General features: G+C 42.5%; 3 protein-coding genes across 4 annotated transcripts in view; 1 reads left to right on the forward strand and 2 right to left on the reverse strand.

The window, feature by feature from the left end:
- The window catches only part of LOC5521808 (serine protease 23), a 6671-nt gene extending 6086 nt beyond the window's left edge, over positions 1–585 (reverse strand). Inside the window, exon 1 of the mRNA XM_001641540.3 lies at positions 1–585. This exon is cut by the window's left edge and continues 484 nt beyond it. The gene's annotated coding sequence lies outside the window, so the exon portion shown is untranslated.
- A 2090-nt stretch (positions 586–2675) lies between these two features.
- Positions 2676–15243, reverse strand: LOC116604499. The gene is made up of 17 exons (XM_032366959.2): positions 14866–15243; positions 14057–14077; positions 12947–13118; positions 12507–12739; positions 11305–11856; positions 10617–11036; positions 9994–10159; positions 8605–8879; positions 7769–8179; positions 7324–7643; positions 7088–7229; positions 5877–6229; positions 5500–5641; positions 4478–4852; positions 4273–4405; positions 3829–3995; positions 2676–3324 (listed from the first exon to the last, which is right to left on the reverse strand). Exons 1-17 carry the CDS (start codon positions 14930–14932, stop codon positions 2927–2929), a joined length of 4347 nt encoding a protein of 1448 aa, XP_032222850.1. The 5' UTR covers positions 14933–15243; the 3' UTR covers positions 2676–2926.
- A 6861-nt stretch (positions 15244–22104) lies between these two features.
- LOC5521809 (fez family zinc finger protein 2) lies at positions 22105–23703 on the forward strand. Of its 2 annotated transcripts, none has more exons than XM_032366964.2 (2): positions 22105–22579; positions 22691–23703. In XM_032366964.2, the coding sequence occupies exons 1-2, from the start codon at positions 22498–22500 to the stop codon at positions 23518–23520; spliced, it is 912 nt and encodes a 303-aa protein (XP_032222855.1). In that variant the 5' UTR covers positions 22105–22497; the 3' UTR covers positions 23521–23703. The 2 variants fall into 2 exon arrangements, with proteins under 2 accessions (XP_032222855.1, XP_048579496.1); XM_048723539.1 differs by having other exon boundaries at positions 22106–22317.
- Positions 23704–24000: the final 297 nt, after the last annotated feature.

Here is a 24000-nt window from a genome sequence, read left to right on the forward strand (position 1 = left end):
CAAATTATCGATACAGCGCTCATGTTAAAACAATCGCACATCCTATTTATTTTAGCCCAGATTAAGAAAATAAATTTCGACGACATCTAAACGATCGTGTTGTAAACACAAGTATAGGTAATGAACCGATATGCACTTTACATCATTAAGTAAGAAACCCACGCGATCCGTTATTCATCAGTGAACTGATTCATGAGCGAGATGTTAAAAGAATGTAGGCGGAAGGGTGAAGTGGCTCACACAACTCTATACCCATTATTAATGAAGGATCTATTTATTCTAAAATAAAATCGGTGCAGAAAATGTAAAGCCTGAGGTGTTTGGGAAGCTGAACTGTAGTGGAATGAATCTGCCAAGGCCTACCGTCACTTGACCACGGTGCCGGATTAAGGCTGAATTCGGATGATTTTGAGAGGAAGGATAGATGAAGGAAAATTCAAAACAAAAGGGCACAAGAAGAAGAGGTTTCACTGTTTCACAGAGGTTTCGAGAATCATCTCACATCTTCAATGTAACCTTCTTTTCTCTCTTACTAATCTCGAACAGTTTCTCCTTATTTATTTCATTCCGTTGGGTTAAGACCTAGAATCAGTAAGGATCTTTTTTAATACATTTTTTTGTGATTGGGAGGGGGGGGGGGGGGGGTGCGTAGGTATAGAAAAAAAAAGAATTGTTTGGCTACTAGAATGGATGGGAGAGGGGGGGGGGTGCGAGGCCATTTCCATATCAAACATATTCCCCACGGATAGTGTCCTTCGTATGCATTGCCTTATATGGGCATTGATGCCCATATTTAGAAGAGCTAAAGTTTTCCCGCTCCCTGATCTCCAGAAAACATGGTGAAAAATGCTGATTCCTTGCAATTTGAGACTCGAGGCAAAAATGTGTCAAAAAAACTTTATCGCTTGGTCAAATCTTTATCACACAAGTCTTGAAAAGCCCTTAGACCCAGGCCTCCAAGAGATTGGCCGAGCGAGATTTAAGGTCACCCAAATATTGATATGTTTTGCCTTGCTCCGTGAGATATCGGGACCAGTTGGCTTGCTCAATTTTTCCTCTGGAATTTTGCTGGGCTGCTGGGCTGGGCTGGCTTGTTTTCTTTCTACAGATTTTTACTTGCTCATTTGTTGTTGTTGTTTTTTTCGGTGGGGGGTGGGATGGGGTGTATTTTGTCCCTATCATTTCGAAATGGTCAGCAGACATGTCTTGTAAGGCTCAAGTCCCTAAGCCTCTCTTGCAGGCATTTTTAGGCAGGCGTCGCTCGCTCCCACTCCACAAGAAGCGACGTCTGCCTAAAAACGCCTGCGAGAGAGGCTACAAGTTCCTAAGCCAGAGACAGGCAACTTGTACATCTAATAAAATATGATCATATTTTCCGAATAAAACATAATTATGTGTGGACGTTCGTTTCTATATTCAAAATTAAACCATTCTGGCATTTTTTTTTTAATTTGGAATAAAAGAAAACGGAAAATGAACGATTTTGGTTAGGTGCGTTTCATTTTCATACAAGGCATGTGATGTGTAACGGGCGCAGGTTCAGGATAATTATATTCGTTCGTACTCGAAATATTTAGTGAAAATGAATTAATTTAACAATTTATACCAGCTAACCTATCACATAATATAACCTAAAGCATACACACATATAAGTTTTGTTTAAAAAATCAAATGTAAAAGAGTAATCATAAGAAATATAGCTCACCTCAATATCAAACTGGTTGGTTCTGCTTGGTAAATAAAGCTCCGACTGAGCTGTGATAGAACGTTAAAGACACTTGCCTTGTCGTTGTTGTTTGGTATAGTCGAGTCTTTACCACTCAACTTTCTTATTCTTACTTTGCGTCTCAGCTGGAAGCGCGTCATATATAGCCGGCGTTCAAGAGCATCGAGCAAACGAAATCGAGATAAACAAAGTGATTTTCATGCTTGTTAAATACTTTTCCTAAATAAGTACTTACTGTGTTTAACCCATAAGAGTCGTTATTCCGTTTTCGTGGGATAAATAACACTCTGGAAGGTTCCAGACAATAGTTCAAGTTTAGCGTTTTGCGAGGAGACATGAAAATATTGATACCTTTACATAGAATATGTAAGCAACGAAAAAAAGACTAATTAAAGTTAAATCCCACCTTCATACTTCGGGTTTGTTGTGTATATAGACGTTTAGTTAATGGGTTGATGGGTTTACGCTTAGAACAAACACTACTTTCCTTTTCGATGAGCAGCCAGGAAGTTAAGCTATCGCGCTATTTTAGTCCTGCATTCTTGTTATTTATGGAACAAATACGCCTCATTATTCATCGTTATCTTTTAATATTAACCATTATCGGCAGTTTGGGTTATCAGATTGCGATGTCTATTTTGTATAATTTTGCTTTCTTTCGCAACATTGCAGCTTATTTGACGTGAGTTCGATCAAACGAGGATAAGGGGTGAAAGAGAGACGGATAAATCTTGTAAGAGGGTTAGGAAGAACGATACTAAGAAATTGTAAATTGTGATGAATTATAGGCCGCGCAAACAATCAAAGGATTGTGATGATCTGGAAGACACCATTAAGCATGTTGCGATCGATGTGACACGTTACAACATGTTACGGAAAGGAGCGACCTAGTAACAAACTAAGGCGAAAGTTCAAATCACTCGTAATGTAAGGCACAAGCGCTTCCCAGTTATGAAGAAGGAAAATTTATTATTTTTATCAAAGCGACTGGTAGAAAGGTGATATATTGAGAAGTTGGTGTGATGTTCTGGGTTTCCTGTGGTACTTCGATTTCAAAGCACGCTCCGCCCTGTTTGCCAGTTGTTTGTTCTAAGTGTTTACATCCGGGTACATCGTCTTATAAAACATGCCGGCAATCACTACTCCGTCGTCATAGCAATGACCCGTCAATGTCCAATAAAAATATACAACTATCTATAGCTATGTTAGTTGCACGGCGGCGATCCAATGCTGATAATCCGAAACCTTTGTGTAGAGTCCATATTTCCCCGGTATACTACATTTCTCTGCCCAGCTACTCACGCCAGCCACAAACCATTCCCGCGATGCACCTTGGCACATCAGCGGACTTCCGCCATCACCAAAGCAATTATCACTTTCCCCTGCAGCCGGGCCTGCGCATAACATTTGCGCAGTTACACGACTTTGGGCAGCTGCACAGTCTGTACGCCCGATGACGCGCATGCGCCTTGTGAGTAGAGGGATGGTGGTGATGCGCGGGAGATAGGACTGACCCCATCCAGCTACTGCGCATGCTCGGCCAGCCTGTACCTCCTCATTGGCGACAATGCATATCGGACTTACTCGACTATTGAATTCTGTGAAATAAGAAATATGCAGTGAGGGTTAGGCTAGTAAAGATACCAATCATAATTACACGAGCGCTAGCATGGCATGCCATTCGTTCCCTTTGAGCGAGCACTTATAAGCATTTGCTTTTACCAGTCACCACAAAAAATCTCTTGTACCAGGAAATTTTAAAGTCTGCAGCATGTTTTTAGAAAACTTATTCAGTATTCAAATGTGGTCTGTATTCCTATGTGGTGATTTAAGAAATTTCTTTATCGGAAGCTGTAGACAAATTGACCCCTCCACTGCTCTGTACAGGGCATGAGAAGTACATACAAAATTCATAAATGCGATTCATAAATCCAGCCAAGGTGATAGCAATTACTGTGGTTTTAAGTGGGAAAACGGCTGGATTGACCATCTCAACAAAACGCACAAAATAACACTCAAGGGAAAGAGATGAGGTTTGGTTGGGTGCTGTTAAAAGGTGTGGTAAGGTGCTCTTGAAAAGTGTTGTAGGGTGAGCCACTGACCTGCTGGTTGTTGTAACTGCAACACCGCAAGATCGTGCTCGTGACTAGAGCTGTTATATTGCGGATGGACGAAAATAGCTTTGATCGACAGCGATTGTCCCTTGCCGTCTCGTCTGCGCATGTCAGACACGCCCACTTGCACCGTCCACTCGGGCGGCATGCTAAACCTGCCAATGAGAATGGACTTCAAAGACGACGCAATAGCATAAATACAAATAGCATAAAAAACAAATTCATTCAGGACAGTTCTCTTGAAGTAAAAGACAGAATTGCTGGAGTGGTTGATTGGACGTGGAGATAATACCAGCTTCGCATGCGCAGTTGAGAATAGTTAAAGTAGTTCTGGGTAAATATGTGATATTCCATTACCGAGCGTTTCGTCTCGGGTGGGGTTACCAGTGATTGATGAGGACAAAGTATTGGGTTAATGCGTCAAAAGGTTACCTGTCGAAGCAGTGCGCTGCTGTGAGGACCCAGTCTGCGGCTATTAGTGCCCCGCCACACCGCTGCACAGGGTTACCAGAAAGCGTCAATGCCACTTGCCACGGCCAGGAATCATCACTGCGAACTCCGCACGCTGCCAAAGCACTCAAATTCACATCTTCGCACAGGACAAACTATATTAGTAGAAAAACAAATGAGCGCTTACCTTTTAACCTTTTGCCTGGTATCTTTGTAAGCGACACGTGCTCATACGTCATGGTAACCTCAGTAACGCTTCTCCCAGAAACCACAAGTCGAACGAACACAGCACTCCTTGATGATTTGATTGGTGGAGGTGCTGTGCTCCCGCAATATTTACCAATCAGCGGGGCATGTTCAGTTAAACCACTTCGCAGCTCAATATAGTCAGAGTCACATGCTGCGTTTGGGGTCCCGACCAGAAACTTGGTGAATGTGAGAATGTAGTACCCCTCCAAGGGCGTGGTTAGCTGCCACGTGCACTGGTTGGTGCTGTGGATTTGCGCATGCCCAGTGAGTTGGTGACTAGTGCGGGTGCAGAAAGTGCGTCCCGCGGGATTCCCTAAGAATATGAACATAAAATAGAGGATGTTATTAGTTTCATGTCAAATGTTTATCCTTTAATACAATCCATTCCGTATATCAGGTCTATACGAGGGTAGGCCCTAATTTCTAAAGTAAGGTATCGCGACTGACATATTACACAAATATCAAATAATTATATGCACAAATATCAAAGAACAATATGCATAAATATTAAATAATAATATGCACAAATATCAAAAGAATAATATGCACAAATATCAAAGAATAATATGCACAAATATCAAAAAATAAAATACACAAATATCAAAGAATAATATGCACAAATATCAAAGAATAATATGCACAAATATCAAAAGAATAATATGCACAAATATCAAAAAATAAAATGCACAAATATCAAAGAATAATATGCACTTCCTTAAATAATATGCTTTATCCTACTTCTAATAAGATTTTGTATTGCTAAAATACTAGAATCGCGCCGCAAACTTTAAATGGTGCATGGCATATTTTCATTGTATGCTTTTTCATTAACGACTCGTGCAAGAAATACCCAAGCAGTCGTCTTCTTGAACCAGAGAAATGCCAAAAGTCGAATATCAATTATTGGTATACGATATTTATTGATGGATGTGTTGGATTCCTAATCGTGCTATATCCTACCATGGAGACAGCCATATAGCTCTGCGCGCAGAGAGTAAAAGTTGTGTCTAGCAGTTGGCCACAGTCGGATGGCTTGAGCACGGATTGGACTTCTTAGAACATGTGTTTTAATCGAGTTTCTGTCGTGGTTACCGCGAAACGTCTGAAAAACAAGCAAAATCTCTACCAAAAGGCTTGATGCGTGAATGGCCGCACAGGCATTCGTGAAAAAACTGCAGGCACAATGGTTTATGTTAAACATACTTTTGTTTGAATTATTACCGAATACTTTTTCTGGCAGCCTGAGATAAGTACTGTGACATGGGATTTCTTTTCTATATTCATATTAATTGATGGAATAAGTCGTAATGAGCTGATCTCACAAGGAGAATTGCTACCTTTATCTTCCATCTCGTCTGTCGATCCTGGTGTAACCGAGCACTATACACGTTTTGCCATCCGCTTAAGCTCGCCCTCCACGTGACCTGATAAGTCTTCACCCATTGGTCCAGTATCTTGCCAAAACCCTGGGTTGCGATCTTCGTCACGATGTGATTGGCGCCAAGATTCACCTGTAACCACGGGTGACGGTCTGCTTCATGCGCCGTCCATCCCTGGGGCCACGAGGTAAGGTTCAGCCGCGCTCGGCTCGCTCCGTACTTTCCGCGTTCGTTATTCCAGGCCGAAGATGCCGTCAGCTGATTGTCAGTAATAAGGCTACTCGACAAGCCAAGTGGCTGAATGCAGTCGGCTGAAAACAGAACATTGTAAGATGCTATTATATTCGAGTTAGGCAGAGCAGAGCTCTGCTACCTTCACCGAATAGCAACGGTTCTGGCTGGAGCAAGTTCATGCAGACGAGGCTCTCAAATAAATGGTTTAACAAAACAGTGCGGAATAACTTATGCGCATGCACGTGCTCTGGCGAAAACACAATCGTAGTGTTGTAAAGATACGAAAGGCTGACTTCAGTGGATGTTTTGACTAAGTTTACAGCAATAAACCATACTGTACAAAAGAAGACAGACCTTTTTATAATGAGGGATTCATAAAGAAAGTTGCGATAGTTTTCTTAGCAATTCACCGGTAAATCTCACCGCCATTTCAAAACCAAAAAGATGGTTTAACCGCGCGGTACTGGAACTAGTGTTTTCTTTTTTTAGCACTGGCGTTCTACGGCTCACTAGCTCAGCTTTTCCTTTCATTTGATAATTAAACGCCTCTTGTGGTAAAAACGTTTCCTACCATAAGGCACCTACATGCCGCCATGATTTTGCTTTTTACCCGAGAGCTCCATACACTCGCCCCAGTAAAGTTACATTAAAAAAACATTTACAGCAAAATATGTTTTTATATATGCCACTTTTCCATGAGTTTAAAGAAAAAGTCAATGATTGTTTTCGTTTCTCTGTTTATCTATAAGAATCGTAGAAAAAGGCATGCGGGATCTGTGCATAGGCAAAAATTCAAAACAACCTTCGAGAGTGGTTCTAGGGCAATAGAATGGCAGGGAAGTGATGCAGGTGGACTCCCAGTGCAGTTCGTTATAAGAACATTGTGCCTTACGAGCAGAGAAAAGACTAAAACATTTTATTTGTTCGACTCTTACCTTGCCTGCAGCCGTACAGCTCAAATCTCAGGCCCACGTGACCGTGCCATGTGCGAGGCTTGATTAGGACCTCTTTGGCACGTATTGGAACCTTAAGGGTGTGGTACACCACGGAGTCGCGGTCTTTGTTCCCCTCGAGTACCTACAACAGGGACATGTGGAATGGTTTATGTGTCATTGTAATTCATGCTTAATGAAAAAAAAGCTTTAAGAATATTTAGAAATATTTCACTCACCTTTTCTCTTCCCTCCTCCTGGTAAGGAACAAACTTCCCTTCTCTATTCGCCCATAGAAGCTGATAAGTCAAGACCCACTTGCTCAACACAGGGATCTCGTAACCCTGTGTAGCAACCCCTGTAATCACATGGAAGCTGCCAAATTTGACCTTGAGCCAGGGGTCAGAGTCTGCAGGGTCGGTTACCCAGCCATGTGGGTGGTTACCAAGCCGCGCCTCCCAAGGTCCAAAGGAAGACGAATTTAGCCAATGAGATGAAGCGCTGAGTTGAGTGTCCCGGATGCTGTGGTCTGTCATACCAAGGGCCTTACCGCACGTGTCTACGTAAAATGCCGGTGAATTATATTAGAGATAACTTACATTGAAATGATTATAATGATTATAAAGACGACCGCGATGATACAGGGTTAATTTTGTCAATGCAGTAAAACCCTGATGATCTCACCATATGGTCTTTGGGTGCCCTCGTCCCCTTGCAGTTGATCTCTACCACCAATTGGTTTGATAATCTGCGCCTCATTCGTCCACGTCGCCTCAAAACCGCTTCCAGTCACTTGATCGTTACTGTGGAAACGCAGCCACAACTTGTCCGAGGAACCCATGAGCATCATTGGTGCGTTCGTACCACAGTATCGGCCAATCAGAGCTGCGCTTTTAGAGTCGCCATCTCTCAGCTCCACATAGTCCCCTGTACAGTCTTCGCTTGCCTCTAAGTTAAACTCATTGAAGCCTATGGCGATAGTCCGACCGTTCGGTACCGAAATGACCCATTCGCAGTCCTGGTTGTTCGGGTATCGGATCGGGTAGCCGGGTGAGTATATGTCGCCACTAGGCTTGATAAAGCTGCCACCACAACCTTAGATACAAAAGAGTAAGGGGATTAAAATAGTGACAAGTACAAAGAAAGAATCTACAAAGTTTAAGTGGAACACTGTGAAGGGTGGGATGTTTAATATAGGCTTCGATTAAGCTTTGATGTAAGCGTACTTAGTTACCATAACACTCAGAGTAGATAATCCAGCCCAGGTATTTAAATCTATATAGAATCCTTAAAATCATGGGAGAGATGCGTGCCGCGTATACCATCAAATACAAGCTACGCATTTAAACAAAATAACAATGTCAGGTGGTTCTGGTAGATTTCCAGACAGGGTTCAGGCGCAGGGCCATGATTTGCTGAGGGGTGAGGGACGCAGTCGAAGGCATCAAATGGAAAATAATACGTCTGTAGACCCATCCCATAAAATCCTGTTTGAAACAATAAACGATAAAATCTCTCACCTGCAGTCGTTGGGGCCCCTGTGGTGGTGGGGGTAGAGCTAGGGGAATGTGTTCCTCCCCTTGTGGTGATTGGATTCGCAGTTTTCGGGTTTGTCCTTCCCGCGAGGTAATATGCACGAAACCCTATCCGGGTATCTGACAAGTCCGAGTTGAAGATGACGCTCATTGCGTTAGATGAGGACTCGACGTTACCGGTATCAGCAAGCTTACCACAGAAGCGGCCGAGTTCGGGTGACGACACAGAAGGTCCATCCAGAACCAGGAGGTAGTCAAACCTTTTGAAAGTAATAGATAGTCAGTTCCAGCCTTATCATCAACAACCATGGAAACCATCATCAACAACCATGGAAACCATCATCAACAACCATGGAAACCATCATCAACAACCATGGAAACCATCATCAACAACCATGGAAACCATCATCAACAACCATGGAAACCATCATCAACAACCATGGAAACCATCATCAACAACCATGGAAACCATCATCAACAACCACGGAAACCATCATCAACAACCATGGAAACCATCATCAACAACCATGGAAACCATCATCAACAACCACGGAAACCATCATCAACCATGGAAACCATCATCAACACAACCATGGAAACTTGTGATCTGGGGGCAAGACCTGGTCATTCCTTGTATTGCTAAGGATGGTTTGGGTGACAATCGCCATTTTATCCCCGCCATTTTTAGTCCTTCATAAAAGTTTGTAATTGGCTGGGAGAAACAAAAATCGTATTTTATGACATACAAAATTTGCTTGCTCACTCTCTCATCTCTTGCTCATCTCTCATCTAAACTACATCATCATCACCATAACTGATTATTACCAGGGGCGTAGCCAGGGGGTGGCCTAGGGGGCCGCCCCCCTCCCCCTTTAGCAGCCAAAAATACAGTAAATGTACGAGACATTATCTAAAATACAGGAGAAAAGTATTGAAAGTCCCTTTTGAGCACCCTCCTGTTAAAAATCCTGGCTACGCCGTTGATTACCATCACAAATGTTATAATAACAATCATCATTGCCATCCGTCTTACCATCATAATAAAGACTTGTTAAAGATCATCACAACCTTTATCATCCATCTTATCATCGTAATTACCATGGTTCATCATCATCATCAATCAGTATCCATCTTCATCACAACCATCACCACCTTCATCGTCATCCATCTAACCATCATCATTATTTTCATAAGCGTCTCGTTGTCATTAACACCAACATGATCACCGGATTACCACCACAATCAGATTTCCATCAACATCGCCACCATCGTGCATCTCATCACATACCAAATCACTATATTCGTGATAACAATGTTCACCATCATTATCATCATCACCGTCGTTGTCATTATTTGTCGTATCAATGATCGCACCTGCAGGTTGGATCAGGCTCCAGGTCCAAGACGGTCAGCTGGAGTCGGACACTGTACCCGGTCGGTACGAAAATTAGCCACTTGCACATAGTATTGACGGGGTATTGGCGGGGATAACCGGGACTTTGCAGAACGCCGCTTAGTGCTGTTAAGGTATCCCCACAACCTGAAACACATGCGAATACGTGTCAGTACAATGTGGAACCAGGCGTGACTTTATCCACATTCTAAAGAGATAAAATACATCTCTTGTAACGTTGGTCGTCAATACCCAGGCGAACAGGAACCATTGCCCCAAGCAAACTTCCTTAATGCTACAATGGGGCAAGCTAGTGATGCCTCCACTGGCAATACCTGAGTACCAGCAACGCCTGGCAAACTATCTACTGGCGCCGAGAAAGCTCAAATAGGCGAAAGCTCAAACTGAGATAGGGGTAGCACTGTACCTTTATTTTCCGTGGAGTCCTCAAGAAAGTCTCAGGAAAGAGCATGACGCCGATTTGCTAAGTACGTTCTCTTACGTATTGATGCGAATTGAAAGACAATCAGTGAAATAGCGACTTTTATAAAAAAATTTATTTAAAAAAAGTTATTTATGCTTTTCATTACGACCACAGACGTACCTTCAATTTGTTGAGTCGATGTTGTCAATATAGTGGGGGGTAGGGTGGGGGGTTGTGGCGGCTTGTCAGGTCCATCTACGGCTTTCCAAGTGGCGTAAAACCCCCGTCTTTTCTCGGAATCATCTGAATAGAACGACAAGTGCAGGGACTCCGTGGAGGACTTGATGGTTGCTGGAAGAGCTGATCCGCAGATTCTCTGAACAAGTGCCGCTCGCGCGTCCTGTCCGTCTCGAATCTCCAAGTAGTCATAGCGACAAGAAGGATCCGCCTCAAGGTCAAAGAATTGGAATCTCAGCTCCACGCGTTGACCACGTGGTACCGTGATGCTCCAGGAGCATTCCTTGTTTAGGGGGTACTGAGCGGGATAGTCTGGACTTGTGAGAATTCCGCTGTCCCCACTGATTATGCGAACGCAGTCGCCTACAAATATTAATCGATGTGACTTAAACGCGAAGAAGAGTGTTGAATGAATATTAACATGAAGTTTAAGTTGACTAAACTACTTTAAGGTATTATAGCAAGGCATTATTGCAAGCTTGAACAACAAATTTGGAAAAGGTTACAGAAACATTTCGTATCTGATTTTCCCAACATTCAGAAGTTAATAAAAATTACCATTTGCCGCCTATAGATAAGGCCAAATACACGCGTTGTGTAAGTGATCATGGATAGAAAAATAGCTAATCACCTGCTGTTGTAGGGACCATAGTCTTAATCGATACTCGTGTTGCCTCCGGTGCTGTAGACTTCTTTGTTGTGGGAGCTTGTGTTGTACTTGTTGCTCGAGTCTTTGGCATCGCCTCACTTGTTGCTCGAGTCGTTGGTATTGTCTGACTTGTCGCTCGAGTCGTTTGTGTGGTTGTATCGGTTGTCGCTGGTCTTTCCGTAAAAGCGCCACCCTCTGCTTTCCATTTCAGGTTGAATCCTGACTCAGAGTCGCTACCATCCGAGTTGAATACCAGATATAGTTCTCTTCCCGAGGATCGTACCATGGAGGGGAGGTTTCTTCCGCACAGACGAGCAACGAGGGCAGCCCTCAAGCTTCCCCCGTCTCTTATTTCTAGATAATCGTAACGACACTGGCGGTCTTCCTCTAGTTGGAACGTGTCAAACTTCAAATGAATTCTACCCCCTTCTTGGGCTGTGATTGTCCATACACATTTCTTGTTGTTTGGGTACTTAGAGGGGTACCCAGGGGAAGTAATGGTACCGCCTTGACCACTAAAGGCACCGCCACAACCTGAATTACAAGAAGAATGGTTGGAGTTAACGGGAGTTCAAATAATCGAGGTCAAAAAATGAAGAACATACTGTTGAGTAACCGATAAGGACGATTCTAGTTTATAATAAGGGTCTCCGTCATCAAATGGCGGGTCTATTTTATAAAGAAGATCTCCTTCATCAAATGTAGAGTCTAGTTTATAATGAGGTTCTCCTTCATCAAATGGCGGGTCTATTTTATAATGAGAGAGCCCTCAAGGGCTCAAGCCGTGTGGAAATATCACTCTGACAGCATATACATCTCGCTTGTTTCGTGTTTTATTCTTCTTTTCTCGCATCATGCTTTCGCTTTTTAAAAGAAGGCAAATTATACCTCCGCGCAACTCCAAATAAGTATTATTACTCGCTTTATCTACTATTTTGCATCATTACTGTGGAGTTTTGAAATAATCGATGATGTGCCTACTATATTCGACTACTTCTCTTGTTACTGTACGCTCGACTTGCGCACCTGCACAACCACGTGACAGGCCAAAAATCAAACAAAGACATCCGCCTTTGAAGTTCGCCGGGTTAGTTACCAGTATCCAACCATGTTCAACGTAAATTGAAAAAGTGGATGTCTGTGGAGGGACTGTACATTGTAACAAATAAAAAAGGCCAGGCTACCTTGAGGATTAGGAGGCTTGGTTACACCAGGGGTCGGGAGGGGTCGGCCAGAATCGTCCTCCGTTCTCCAACGCGCGTAAAACCCAGTTCCTGTATCTGAAAAATCCGAATTGAACTCTATCCACAGGAAGCCCGCGGACGATGTGACAGTAGCTGGGATGCTATTTCCGCAGAACTTGGCAATCAAGGGGTTATCTGCCGAGGAGCCGTCCCTTAGCACCAGCCAATCATATCTGTTGGATTACGACCATTTGGTAATAACGTATTGGAAATTTAGACTTGGTGATACATTTGATTTATTTCGCAATTATCAAACACACGTACAGCAACCCTGGAAGCGGTCCAATGTCTCATCATAGACAGTGCAGGAAATTACATATAACCAAAAATGGTAATGTCCTGCACTGATAAAAGACAAATGAAATAGCGTGAGCACTCACCTACATACTTCGCTTGGTTCAATCTCAAAAGCATCGAAGCTAAGCCGGATTTTTTGATTGGCTGACGGCGCAACCAGCACCCAGACGCAGCGTGTTCTCGTGGGATACTGACCGGGGTACCCAGGGGAGAAGACGACTCCTTGCTGACCGCTCTGACGGCCTCCACATGCCTCTGAGAGATATGCTTTTTGCTAAATTTTGTAATCCCAGAAAAGAAATATACCCCTCCTCCTCTCCACGGAGGAATCTCAGAGGCCCCTCGTCTTACCCGCCCATCCCAAGGAAATCAGCCCCTCGGAATTGGCTAAAATAATTATGAACTGGAAATTGTAAAATCGACACTATTACCCTCCCAGCATCCCCTGCCCCCACCCCCACCACTACCTCTGTAATATCCTTTTTCCGGGGATCACAGATTAAATCAACTGAACAAAGACTTTTTCTCATTCAGGAATGATTGCATTCTGATTATAACTCTAAAATAGGTATACGCTGTGATGGTGACACACCAAACTGGATTCGATTCGACTTCTTCAGAATCGAGATCGCGACTACATGACATGTGTCCATGTCACTGCTCTTGCGAAAATTGCAGTTTAGAAAAGCGTCTGTTCGGCGACTCTACAATAACGCCACGCCCATGAATGGAACGCGACACCTAATCAGCTTTCGGGGCTCAGTTTCCGAAATTTTGTAAAGTTTGGTATAAGGCGTATTCACTACTTAGCCTTAGCCAAGCAAACATTTTTCCGTTGCTTTTCCCTTTCAAATATTGTCATAAACTTTAGTTTCTATAACGTTTTAAAAAATTTCACGCATTGTACAAAGCATATTTATCGCAGAATCAAAGCAGCAATTCCCGTCGTTCAGGAAAAGAGTGTCGCCCTTTTCTTGTCAGTAGCGGCGTACATATTTGGAAATGAATGGGCTTACTCAAGGGGAAAGGTTTGGGCTCAACAGACCGATAAATATCTGAATTATATCCTACAGTATTAATAAATAAATTATAGTAAGACAAGAAATCGTGGCTTTGAAGAATTTTGTATTAGATGGGGTAATATTTATGAACTTAAAAAGGCCATTAGGTCATGTGTTTTTGAAGACACTCACCATTCTGTTGTCCTCGTGTGCCTACAGAACAAACAAAATAAAGTCAACTAAGTGTTCATTTATAGATTTTACCACGTGGTGGTAAAGCGAATTTATCCTTAGCTTCTGTTTAGCTTGTTTCCCGTCGTGGAAATCTCACTAGTATAATTCATTAAGCAAACGCCGACGTGTTTAATGCATACATGCAACATTTAACGCTAAACAATTAGCAACTGCAAGCCGAAACAAAACAGTTTGTTTGTCATTCAGAGCGATTGAAGTTTAGTCGAGAACTTTATCTTACCTACAAACACATTAGATAACTGATAATAAAAAGCTACATTTGTGCTTCGATAAAATGAAGTGGTCGAAAGAATACTGAATGATATCTCACAAGACGGATAAATGGAAGCTGTGGCTAGCCTGAAATTTGGGTTTTACCTTCCGAGAAAAACACAAATCGATCATGAATGGAAAAAACTCAATTTAAGATTATTCAATTAGAGCCTAATTCGGGTCAGTACTTGTGCGATCTTTATTCACCTTCACAAACTTTGAGTTGTAGAACTTTTCACATAATAGATTAAAAACATTTATACCAGATATAAATAGAGAGCCAGTCAATATCTTAAGGGCTATAGGAGAAATTTTTGGTATAGATAAAAGATAGATTTGCAGTTATAACGCATTTATAACGCATATCATAACTGCAAATGATTGGGAATAAACTTGATTTTAACTATAATATCCGTACTCAGATTTCAAGTTCGGTAGCTGTTTACATTCTACCTTTTGACCAGAGAAATACATTCCAGTGGATGCTGACTTACCATTTAAGCCTAATCCTATATGAAGACCCAGAAAGACTAGGAGAACGTGTTGGCCGTATTCCTTCATCACCTTGAGCAATCAAACCAGCGAGCAACCGACCGCTATACGCTTATGCACAAGTGCACAGTCGCAATGGCAGCTACAGAGGGCCGTGAACTGCTACGAGCTCTGTATTAATTACATTATTATGACAGGGGTTTTGTGTGAGATTGACTTACTCAATCGCTCATCCATGAAATCGCAAACAAAGTCTAATTTGCTGAAGGAAATGATGTTAGCAGCGGTGAAGCGATGGCGGAAGCTGTGAGCCTTTGTCTCATGCACAAAGAATGTCATGCTTGGTGTCTTGATATCACCTGCATTGTGCGGTAAATCCCGCCAAAAATCACAAGAACACGCAACAATGCTTTGCCCAAGATGCTTTTCTGTCTTACGGACTGATGTGTACACTTCCTAGTTTCCTTCCCCCTTCCCGCCCCCTCCCTTCTTGTTGAGATGGGGAAGTGTCCGAGGTATTTGACTGTAACGTTGCAGTTAGACAAAGGTGTGTCCTTTCGACAACTTTATTTAATCTTTACCTATACTACCTATCAGAAAAGCTGTGTGTTAAAATGGAAACAATGGAACAGGCGAAAATATCTTCCAGCCATCATATAAGATGGAGTGGCCTCCTTAGAGATACAAAGACTGGCGGTTAGATTGATAAAAAACTTTTGAAACTAATTGTTTTTAGCTAACTTACAAAGCTGTCAATGCAAAGAAAATCGTTGGTTTTCACTTTATTTAGGGACGGACCCTAAATAAATAAATAAATAAAGGGGAGGAGGTCTCAGTCGTGCATGTTTTTTTTCTTACTGTATGCATCATTTTTCTGTCTGATTTGGGCAGCATGCACTTTTCCCGTGCTTATAGTGGATTTAACAGAGAGACACGGGTGCTTAACCGAGAAAGGGGGCTTACTTCAAGTCAATCTTTTACCCTCACAAAGTCTCAGATGCTATAAACTAGTGCATATTACGCTAGATAATTCTTCATGCTTCTTAGGGAAAGAAAGGGGGATTCAAGGGGGGAGGAATGGGGCTTTATGGGATAAGGAATGGGGCTTTATGGGATAAGGAAGGGGGCTTTATGGGATAAGGAAGGGGGCTTTATGGGATAAGGAAGGGGGCTTCATGGGGAAAGGGAGGGATCTTTATGGGATAAGGAAGGGGGCTTCATGGGGAAAGGGAGTGGCTTTATGGGATAAGAAGGGGGCTTCATGGGGAAAGGGAGTGGCTTCATGGGGTAAGGAAGGGGGCTTTATGGGATAAGGAATGGGGCTTTATGGGATAAGGAAGGGGGCTTCATGGGATAAGGAAGGGGGCTTCATGGGATAAGGACGGGGGCTTCATGGGATAAGGAAGGGGCTTCATGGGATAAGGAAGGGGGCTTCATGGGGAAAGGGAGGGGGCTTCATGGGATAAGGAAGGGGGCTTTATGGGATAAGGAAGAGGGCTTCATGGGATAAGGAAGGAGGCTTCATGGGATAAGGAAGGGGCTTCATGGGGAAAGGAAGGGGGCTTCATGGGATAAGGAAGAGGGCTTTATGGGATAAGGAAGGGGGCTTCATGGGGAAAAGAAGGGGGCTTCATGGGATAAGGAAGGGGGCTTCATGGGATAAGGAAGGGGGCTTCATGGGATAGGGAAGGGGGCTTCATGGGGAAAGGGAGGGGGCTTCATGGGATAAGGAAGGGGGCTTCATGGGATAAGGAAGGGGGCTTCATGGGATAAGGAAGGGGGCTTCATGGGGAAAGGAAGGGGGCTTCATGGGATAAGGAAGGGGGCTTCATGGGGAAAAGGAGGGGGCTTCATGGGGAAAGGAAGGGGGCTTCAAGGGATAAGGAAGGGGGCTTCATGGGATAAGGAAGGGGGCTTCATGGGGAAAGGAAGGGGGCTTCATGGGATAAGGAAGGGGGCTTCATGGGGAAAGGAAGGGGGCTTCATGGGGAAAGGAAGGGGGCTTCATGGGATAAGGGAGGGGGCTTCATGGGATAAGGGAGGGGGCTTCATGGGGAAAGGAAAGGTGCTTCATGGGATAAGGAAAGGGGCTTCATGGGATAAGGAAGGGGGCTTCATGGGATAAGGAAGGGGGCTTCATGGGGAAAGGAAGGGGGCTTCATGGGATAAGGAAGGGGGCTTCATGGGGAAAGGAAGGGGGCTTCATGGGGAAAGGAAGGGGGCTTCATGGGATAAGGGAGGGGGCTTCATGGGATAAGGAAGGGGGCTTCATGGGGAAAGGAAAAGGGCTTCATGGGATAAGGAAGGGGGCTTCATGGGATAAGGAAGGGGGCTTCATGGGATAAGGAAGGGGGCTTCATGGGGAAAGGAAGGGGCTTCATGGGATAAGGGAGGGGGCTTCATGGGATAAGGAAGGGGGCTTCATGGGGAAAGAAAAGGGGCTTCGCGGGATAAGGAAGGGGGCTTCATGGGATATGGAAGAGGGCTTCATGGGATAAGAGGAAGGGGGCTTCATGGGGAAAGGGAGGGGTCTTCATGGGGAAAGGGAGGGGGCTTCATGGGGAAAGGAAGGGGGCTTCATGGGGAAAGGAAGGGGGCTTCATGGGATAAGGGAGGGGGCTTCATGGGATAAGGAAGGGGGCTTCATGGGGGAAAGGAAGGGGGCTTCATGGGGAAAGGGAGGGGGCTTCATGGGGGAAGGGAGGGGGCTTCATGGGGAAAGGAAGGGGGCTTCATGGGGAAAGGAAGGGGGCTTCATGGGAAAGGAAGGGCGGCTTCACGGGGAAAGGAAAGGGGCTTTATGGGAAAAGGAAGGGGGCTTAATGTTGGAAAGGTTGCCTCAAACGAGATATTTACGCAATCTTAATCAATACCAATTTAGAGGGAGGGTATGTGATGTATTTTTTTCTAAGAGGGAAGTTTTCATCTCGTTTCAAGGGGGGTATATTTTATTCCCATGTTAGAAGCAAAACTTTCCCAATGTTAAGCAGGAGAGGTAATGTATCTGTAAATCTTTTATACAGACGTTATCGGCTGTTCTCATGGTTACTCGTTTTGAACCTTAAAAAAAAAACACAAAAGTCTGACACCGAGATAAAAAAATGCGAATTTTTGATTATGCAAACCAAGAGACCATAATGTAAGAGAACGAATCCCCCGCAGATATTGTAAGATACGCCTCTGATTGGTTAGCGCTCACGTATCCTGGCAAAACGAGTCTTACGAGCGATCACATCTTGAGCGATGTGAACCGGCAAAGGCTGTTATGGAGATCTTTTTGACCGAAAATACCTTCCCTTTTACGAAGGCTGTGTAAATGATCCGTAGAGTACATAGGATCCAATCAACCGTTTCTCGGACATGAAAGACATTGGAATGCATAGAGTGCGTGATTTTAGGCGCGGGGATCAACTTTCCCAGTAAAAGTTTTCACAGCTAATTCGCAAATTATATACACCTCTTTCGAATAAGGTTGCACTCTAGAATCCATGTGTCGTATCCCGCAGTGCTTCATGGGTAGCGTATAAATGGCATGAATCCTGGTTATGTAAAAGTCCCTGCAAATGCTCCCAGGGACATAAAAAAGAATGTTACAGGTTTGAAAGTCTAGATTTGTTTTTATTTACGCTTATTTTCTTATTTATTTGATACCCATGAAGCACTGCGGGTTACGACACATGATTCTCCGAATGCAACCGTATACACCTATTTCAAATAAGGTTGCACTTGAAGAATCTATGTGCCGTAGCCCGCAGTGCTTCATGGGTATCACGCAAATAAGCGTAAGTAGATAAAATACAAATCCAGGTTTCAAAAGCTGTAGAATTCTTGTTTACATTCTTATTAGCATTCCTATAGCCTTAATATACAAGGATTTAGCCGTTTATACGCTACCTCTTCTGCAGGCGTCTCGTGTGTTTTTGACCTTTCATTGGGAAAAAAAGGCTTCCCGTTAAATTATTTATATAACATTTCGATTAGATAACTTAACAGATACCAGGACGCCATCCTACGAGTAGAGCATTGTGATCATGAGCTATGAGGAGCAGCAAAAAGGATAAAAAACAGGCAGCAAACGAAGAAAAGTGTTTGTTGTGAAAATTTACTAGCTCGCGAGGTGTCCATAACCAAATATGGCGCGACGCACCATATATGGGTGCTATGATTACAAGCTCGCTTAGTCTAAAAATAGCTGTTTGTTCTAAAAATAGCTTTCAAGGACAACATCATGGGCCACGGGGATTCGTTCTCTTATATCTTGGTCTCTTGTGCAAACTAACTATCTCGGCCTCTCGGGGTGTGTTTCGAGAAATGGGCTCTTTTCACCATTGTAACTTTCCGGGCATCGCGCCCTTCAAATTTGGTGCAAGCATATAATTACAGTATTCCAAAATCTCTTGACTACAGAAATGAATGTAATGAGAAGTCGTTGGTTTCGGCACTCTAACCTTGCAGGATCAACCTCAAGTGTATTAAGGCTTGGATCTTAATCTAAAACAGTTGAAATTTTGAAAGTTGCCTTAAAGTGAGTTAACATTGCCTTAAATGCACCATTTTTGGCCAAAACATCAAACTCGGCAATGTTAGCTGATTGGTAATATTTCATTTTGAGTGATGACGTCATCCAGCCGATCACGTGACTTTTGCAAATCAATATTTCAAAAAATTCTCCGCTGGTGGATACGCTATGAAAAAGAAAACATCGCATGTTTTTATGTTCCTTTGTAACACATCTGCACACTGATGTCTTAACCGGCAAGAAAAGTTTAACCTTTCGGTCACAAATCAACATTTTAATTCGCAGCAGGTCACGTGACTTAACAAAATAATTAATATCTTGTTAACGGCAGAGAAAATTTTGGATGCTAAAACGCTATCATATGACACACATAAAGTCAACACTTATTTAGTAAACATCTTTGTCCAAGCTGTTTTCACCACCGGCGGAAAGGCAAAAAACTTTTTTGTCACGTGATCTATTGTGTGACGTCATCACCAGCAAGAAAACATTACGAAAATGTTAAGGCCGTCGACTTTAATCATCTTGCCAAAAAGAACGAATTTAAGGCGATGTTAACAAAGTTTATGGCAAAAAGTTATATTCGATGCTAAAAGCAATCTACCCAGGCCTTAATATACTTGAGGTGTGTTTATTGTTCTCCTCCGTACACCCCTCCGGCAATCCCTATTGTCTTTAAGTCCCCAGACAACACACTTAGCCGTTAGACAGGTAGAACAAGGTGGATCATTTACAGTCAGGTGTTGATGTTCCCTTGCAGGAGCTACTGACGCTTTTCTCGGACGCTTTGTACCAGAAGGCAGATGTCGTCTTCAGATATTTATTGTAGTGTTTTCCTTCCTCGTTAGCACACGGCTCTAGTCTGTACCTTCGGGCATCATTTTTAATGAAGTGGACTTAGACGTGGCTGATGAACTAGTCCCTGTTAATCTTGTCTTTGTCTATTCAATTGTTCCTGTGTGTTAATAATTTCTTTAAGTCCAAATAGTGACATTGCGAGTCGCCGCCTTGTTTAACAGTTTGGTATAGTATTTATTGTGTTTGAAAGTTTGGTATAGTATTGATTTTGTCAAAGTTTGGTATAGTATTTATTTTGTTTAAAAGTTTGGTTTAGTATTTATTTTGTTTGAAAGTTTGGTATAGTATTTATTTTGTTTGAAAGTTTGGTATAGTATTTCTTTTACTTAAAAGTTTGGTATAGTATTTATTTTGTTTGAAGTTTGGTATAGTTTTTATTTTGTTTGAAAGTTTGGTATAGTATTTATTTTGTTTGAAAGTTTGGTATAGTATTTATTTGGTTTGAAAGTTTGGTATAGTATTTATTTTGTTTGAAAGTTTGGTATAGTATTTATTTTGTTTGAAAGTTTGTCTGTAACCTTTATTTCTAAGGAATAAGCTTGGCGGTTTTTGTAACAAGGACGGCTGCAGCGTGAGCAATCCTTATTCTAGCGCAGCTTGAAATAAAAACAATCGCGTATGATAACCACGTAGCGAGGTAATCAATAGAAATCAAGAAATGACGCGTGTACCAAATATACCGGAGCGCCTCACTTCTACTCTTAACTTAACTCAGTCAGAGGACAAAGAATTTTGAAGTACCGCAATAAAACCAAACATACAATACGGCGCGAAACCGTAGGACGCATAGTGAAGCAAAACGTCCACAGCTTGATGTCCGGGAGGCTAATCATTACTCAAGCAACGTTCATCAATTAAAAGCCCCTTTCAGTTTTGCCGTATGCGATAAACCCATTTTAGGAAAAGGTCTCCCGTAGATTGAGTCTGATTCGTACAAACTCGGGCTATTAAAATATCTACAAGGCCGGCGTATGATAAGAACGCCTATCTCTTCTTTCTCGCTACTTCAATTATGCAAGCTTCCAGCCGCAAAAACGGAATGTGAACAATTTGTCCCAAGGCTAGCAAAATCCCTAACAGTCTTTGCTAAAGTAAACTGGAAACGAATTTGATTTTTTTAATGTAAACAAATATAATACTGATTAGAATCGATCGTTGATGCACTTTAGAGAAATTCCAGTCCATTGGTCTATACGCAAATATTTGCCCAAAATAGGAAAACAGTTACAGGGAATTAATTTTTAAACGAGTGGGTAGATTCTCGCTATGTAAAATGTTCTTTTAACAAAGCCTATATTTTGGCAGGCGATTCAAAACACTGGCAAAGAATTCCACTCATTAGCAAAGTAAAACAGTTAAGGAGTGCTTAGGAGCACAGTATGCTGTGATGACTCTCCTAGTCTTCGAGACAGGTGCTAGAACTGTAATCTGCGAACCTTTTTCTCCTAGCCGTTCATTTACCGGAAAATGACTTTGAGGGGATTTGCTGTCAGTAGTAAATTACCACCAAAGTGTTGAACTTTTTAATTCTATAAAATCCCTCACTATGAGCTCACAACGCCAAAACTTGCAGTTTGGTAAATAATTCATAGCTAGTTGGCTGTTGTGTTTTTTTGAGTGGTGATAAGGATTGACAATAGCGAGTTTGATGTGTGTCGCACAAGCCAGGTGGTTGAATCAGAAGAGGGATTTCTAGTGCTGGCGCTAGGAAACCACAAACTCTACAATTTACTCCCTTAAACTGTCAATTTCTGTGGGGATTGCTATTTTCGGCACGATTTTCAATCTAACTGAAAGTCAAAATATGAAAATATTTAGTGGCGTAATTCACTTTAAGGGGAATGTGTGTAAATTCCAAGTTGAGCACATAGTGACGATCCCCTTCCTCAGACTGCCGTACGCTTAACCAATCAGCGCACTCATTAATTCGCACTACAGACGAGCAAAGCGGTGATTATCCACGCAGCTATTGGATAATTAACAATGTGCTGTCAATTATGTTCAAAGTGGTCAGCAGGGTTTTAGAATTTACTACAAAGGAGAGAGCAGTGGCGTTTGCGAATGAACGGTTTATAAGGTGAGGAAAGTACAACCGGCTGTGAGAGGAAAGACGAAGCACTCGAGGTAGGAGTCAAGTGACTCGCGAGTCAAGAGAAGTGCACTTTACGCCGACAAAAGTCCTCAAGTTTCCGCTGACAGCAACCAGGGTATTTACAAGTGGGAAAGGGTATTTACAAGATTGGATTCTGAGAAAAAAATGCCGAGGTCATTTCTTCTTAAGCGTTTTCTTTTAAAGGAGCCTTCTAGCGCGAAATGCCCTGCAATAGAAAGCGGAGAAGGTAGGGTTTGTTTGTATAAGTTTTGTCTAACGGAATTTTTAGAACCGGAAATAATAAGGAAATCCTTGACTCTTTCTATTTTAAACAAACGAACACTTGGGATATTTTCAGGCATTTTTAATTATGCTGGTGCAAAAGATGCAAGGGAGCCATCTGAAGCGGACCAAGCAATGGAAATACGACAGGAATATTATGCTGCGGTAGAGCATCTACCAAATATTCCGTGGAGTGCTCTGCATGCTAAGCTACCAGATGAATACCGCCATCAACAAGGCCATCACTTGCAAAACCTCGAACCAGCCTTGAAGTTCACCTCAAACATCCAGAAACCAAACAATCAAACGCCAGCTGCGAATATTGGATTCGACTCCAAAAAACAACAGGCTTCTAGGAAGGCTTCCCCAGCTAACATTAGTCAGAAAAGGGAGACTTACCAATGCGATCAATGCGGCAAAGTGTTTAAAACTAAATACACTTTGACTATCCACCTAAAGATGCCTTCTCATACCGGTGCCCGGCCATTTGTCTGCGCTATATGCGGCAAGGGCTTTCGCCTATCCAGCACATTGTGTCGACACAAGATCATCCACACCAGCCACAAGCCACATCAGTGCACTACTTGTGGTAAGGCCTTCAACCGTTCCTCCACCCTCAAGACGCACCAGCGAACACACAGCACCGTCAAAGAATTCGTCTGCCATATATGCGAAAAAGGCTTCCATCAAAAAGGCAATTTGCGAAACCATCTTCTCATCCACACCGGTGAAAAACCATACAAATGTACCGTCTGCAAGAAAGCCTTCAACAAACTTTCCAATCTCAAGTTCCACAGTCATGTCCACACAGATAATCGACCCTACCGGTGCCGATACTGTAAAGTCGCGTTTTCACGAAGGTGTGACTTGAAACTTCATCTGAACACTTGTAATCTACAACACTGAACACAATTCTTCGCCCAATTAATTGGACAAAACAATTGCACAAATAACCCAAATTATTAGATAAGAAGCCAGATAAGAAGCTGTAGATAGAATAAAATGATCATGTAGCATATTGTAACATTGATTGTAACTTTGTAGAGTTTGTGAAAAAATGCACTGAAATAAAGCGTGGATGAAATGTTATCTTGATTACTTGGTAAATGTGGTCCATCAATGAACAAGTTAAAAAGGCCCCGTCTTGAAAGCAATCCTCGCTAAAGCAATCTCAATCCTCACTAAAGTTTCGCAAAAACTCCTAGGGCGATGTTATCAATCTTTTTCGTTACCATTGGCTTTGGCTTAACGTTAATAACTTTTACGAATTTCAGCAGACCTGAGAAAATAGGTTTAAATATCTATTTAAGTGATAAGATTACCTATACTTTTGCAAGGCTTGACATCAAGCTGATAAAGATTTTAATTTTTCTAAAGTCGTAAAAA

The sequence above is a fragment of the Nematostella vectensis genome, chromosome 2 (genome assembly GCF_932526225.1).
Source record: "Nematostella vectensis chromosome 2, jaNemVect1.1, whole genome shotgun sequence".
NCBI lineage: Eukaryota > Metazoa > Cnidaria > Anthozoa > Actiniaria > Edwardsiidae > Nematostella > Nematostella vectensis.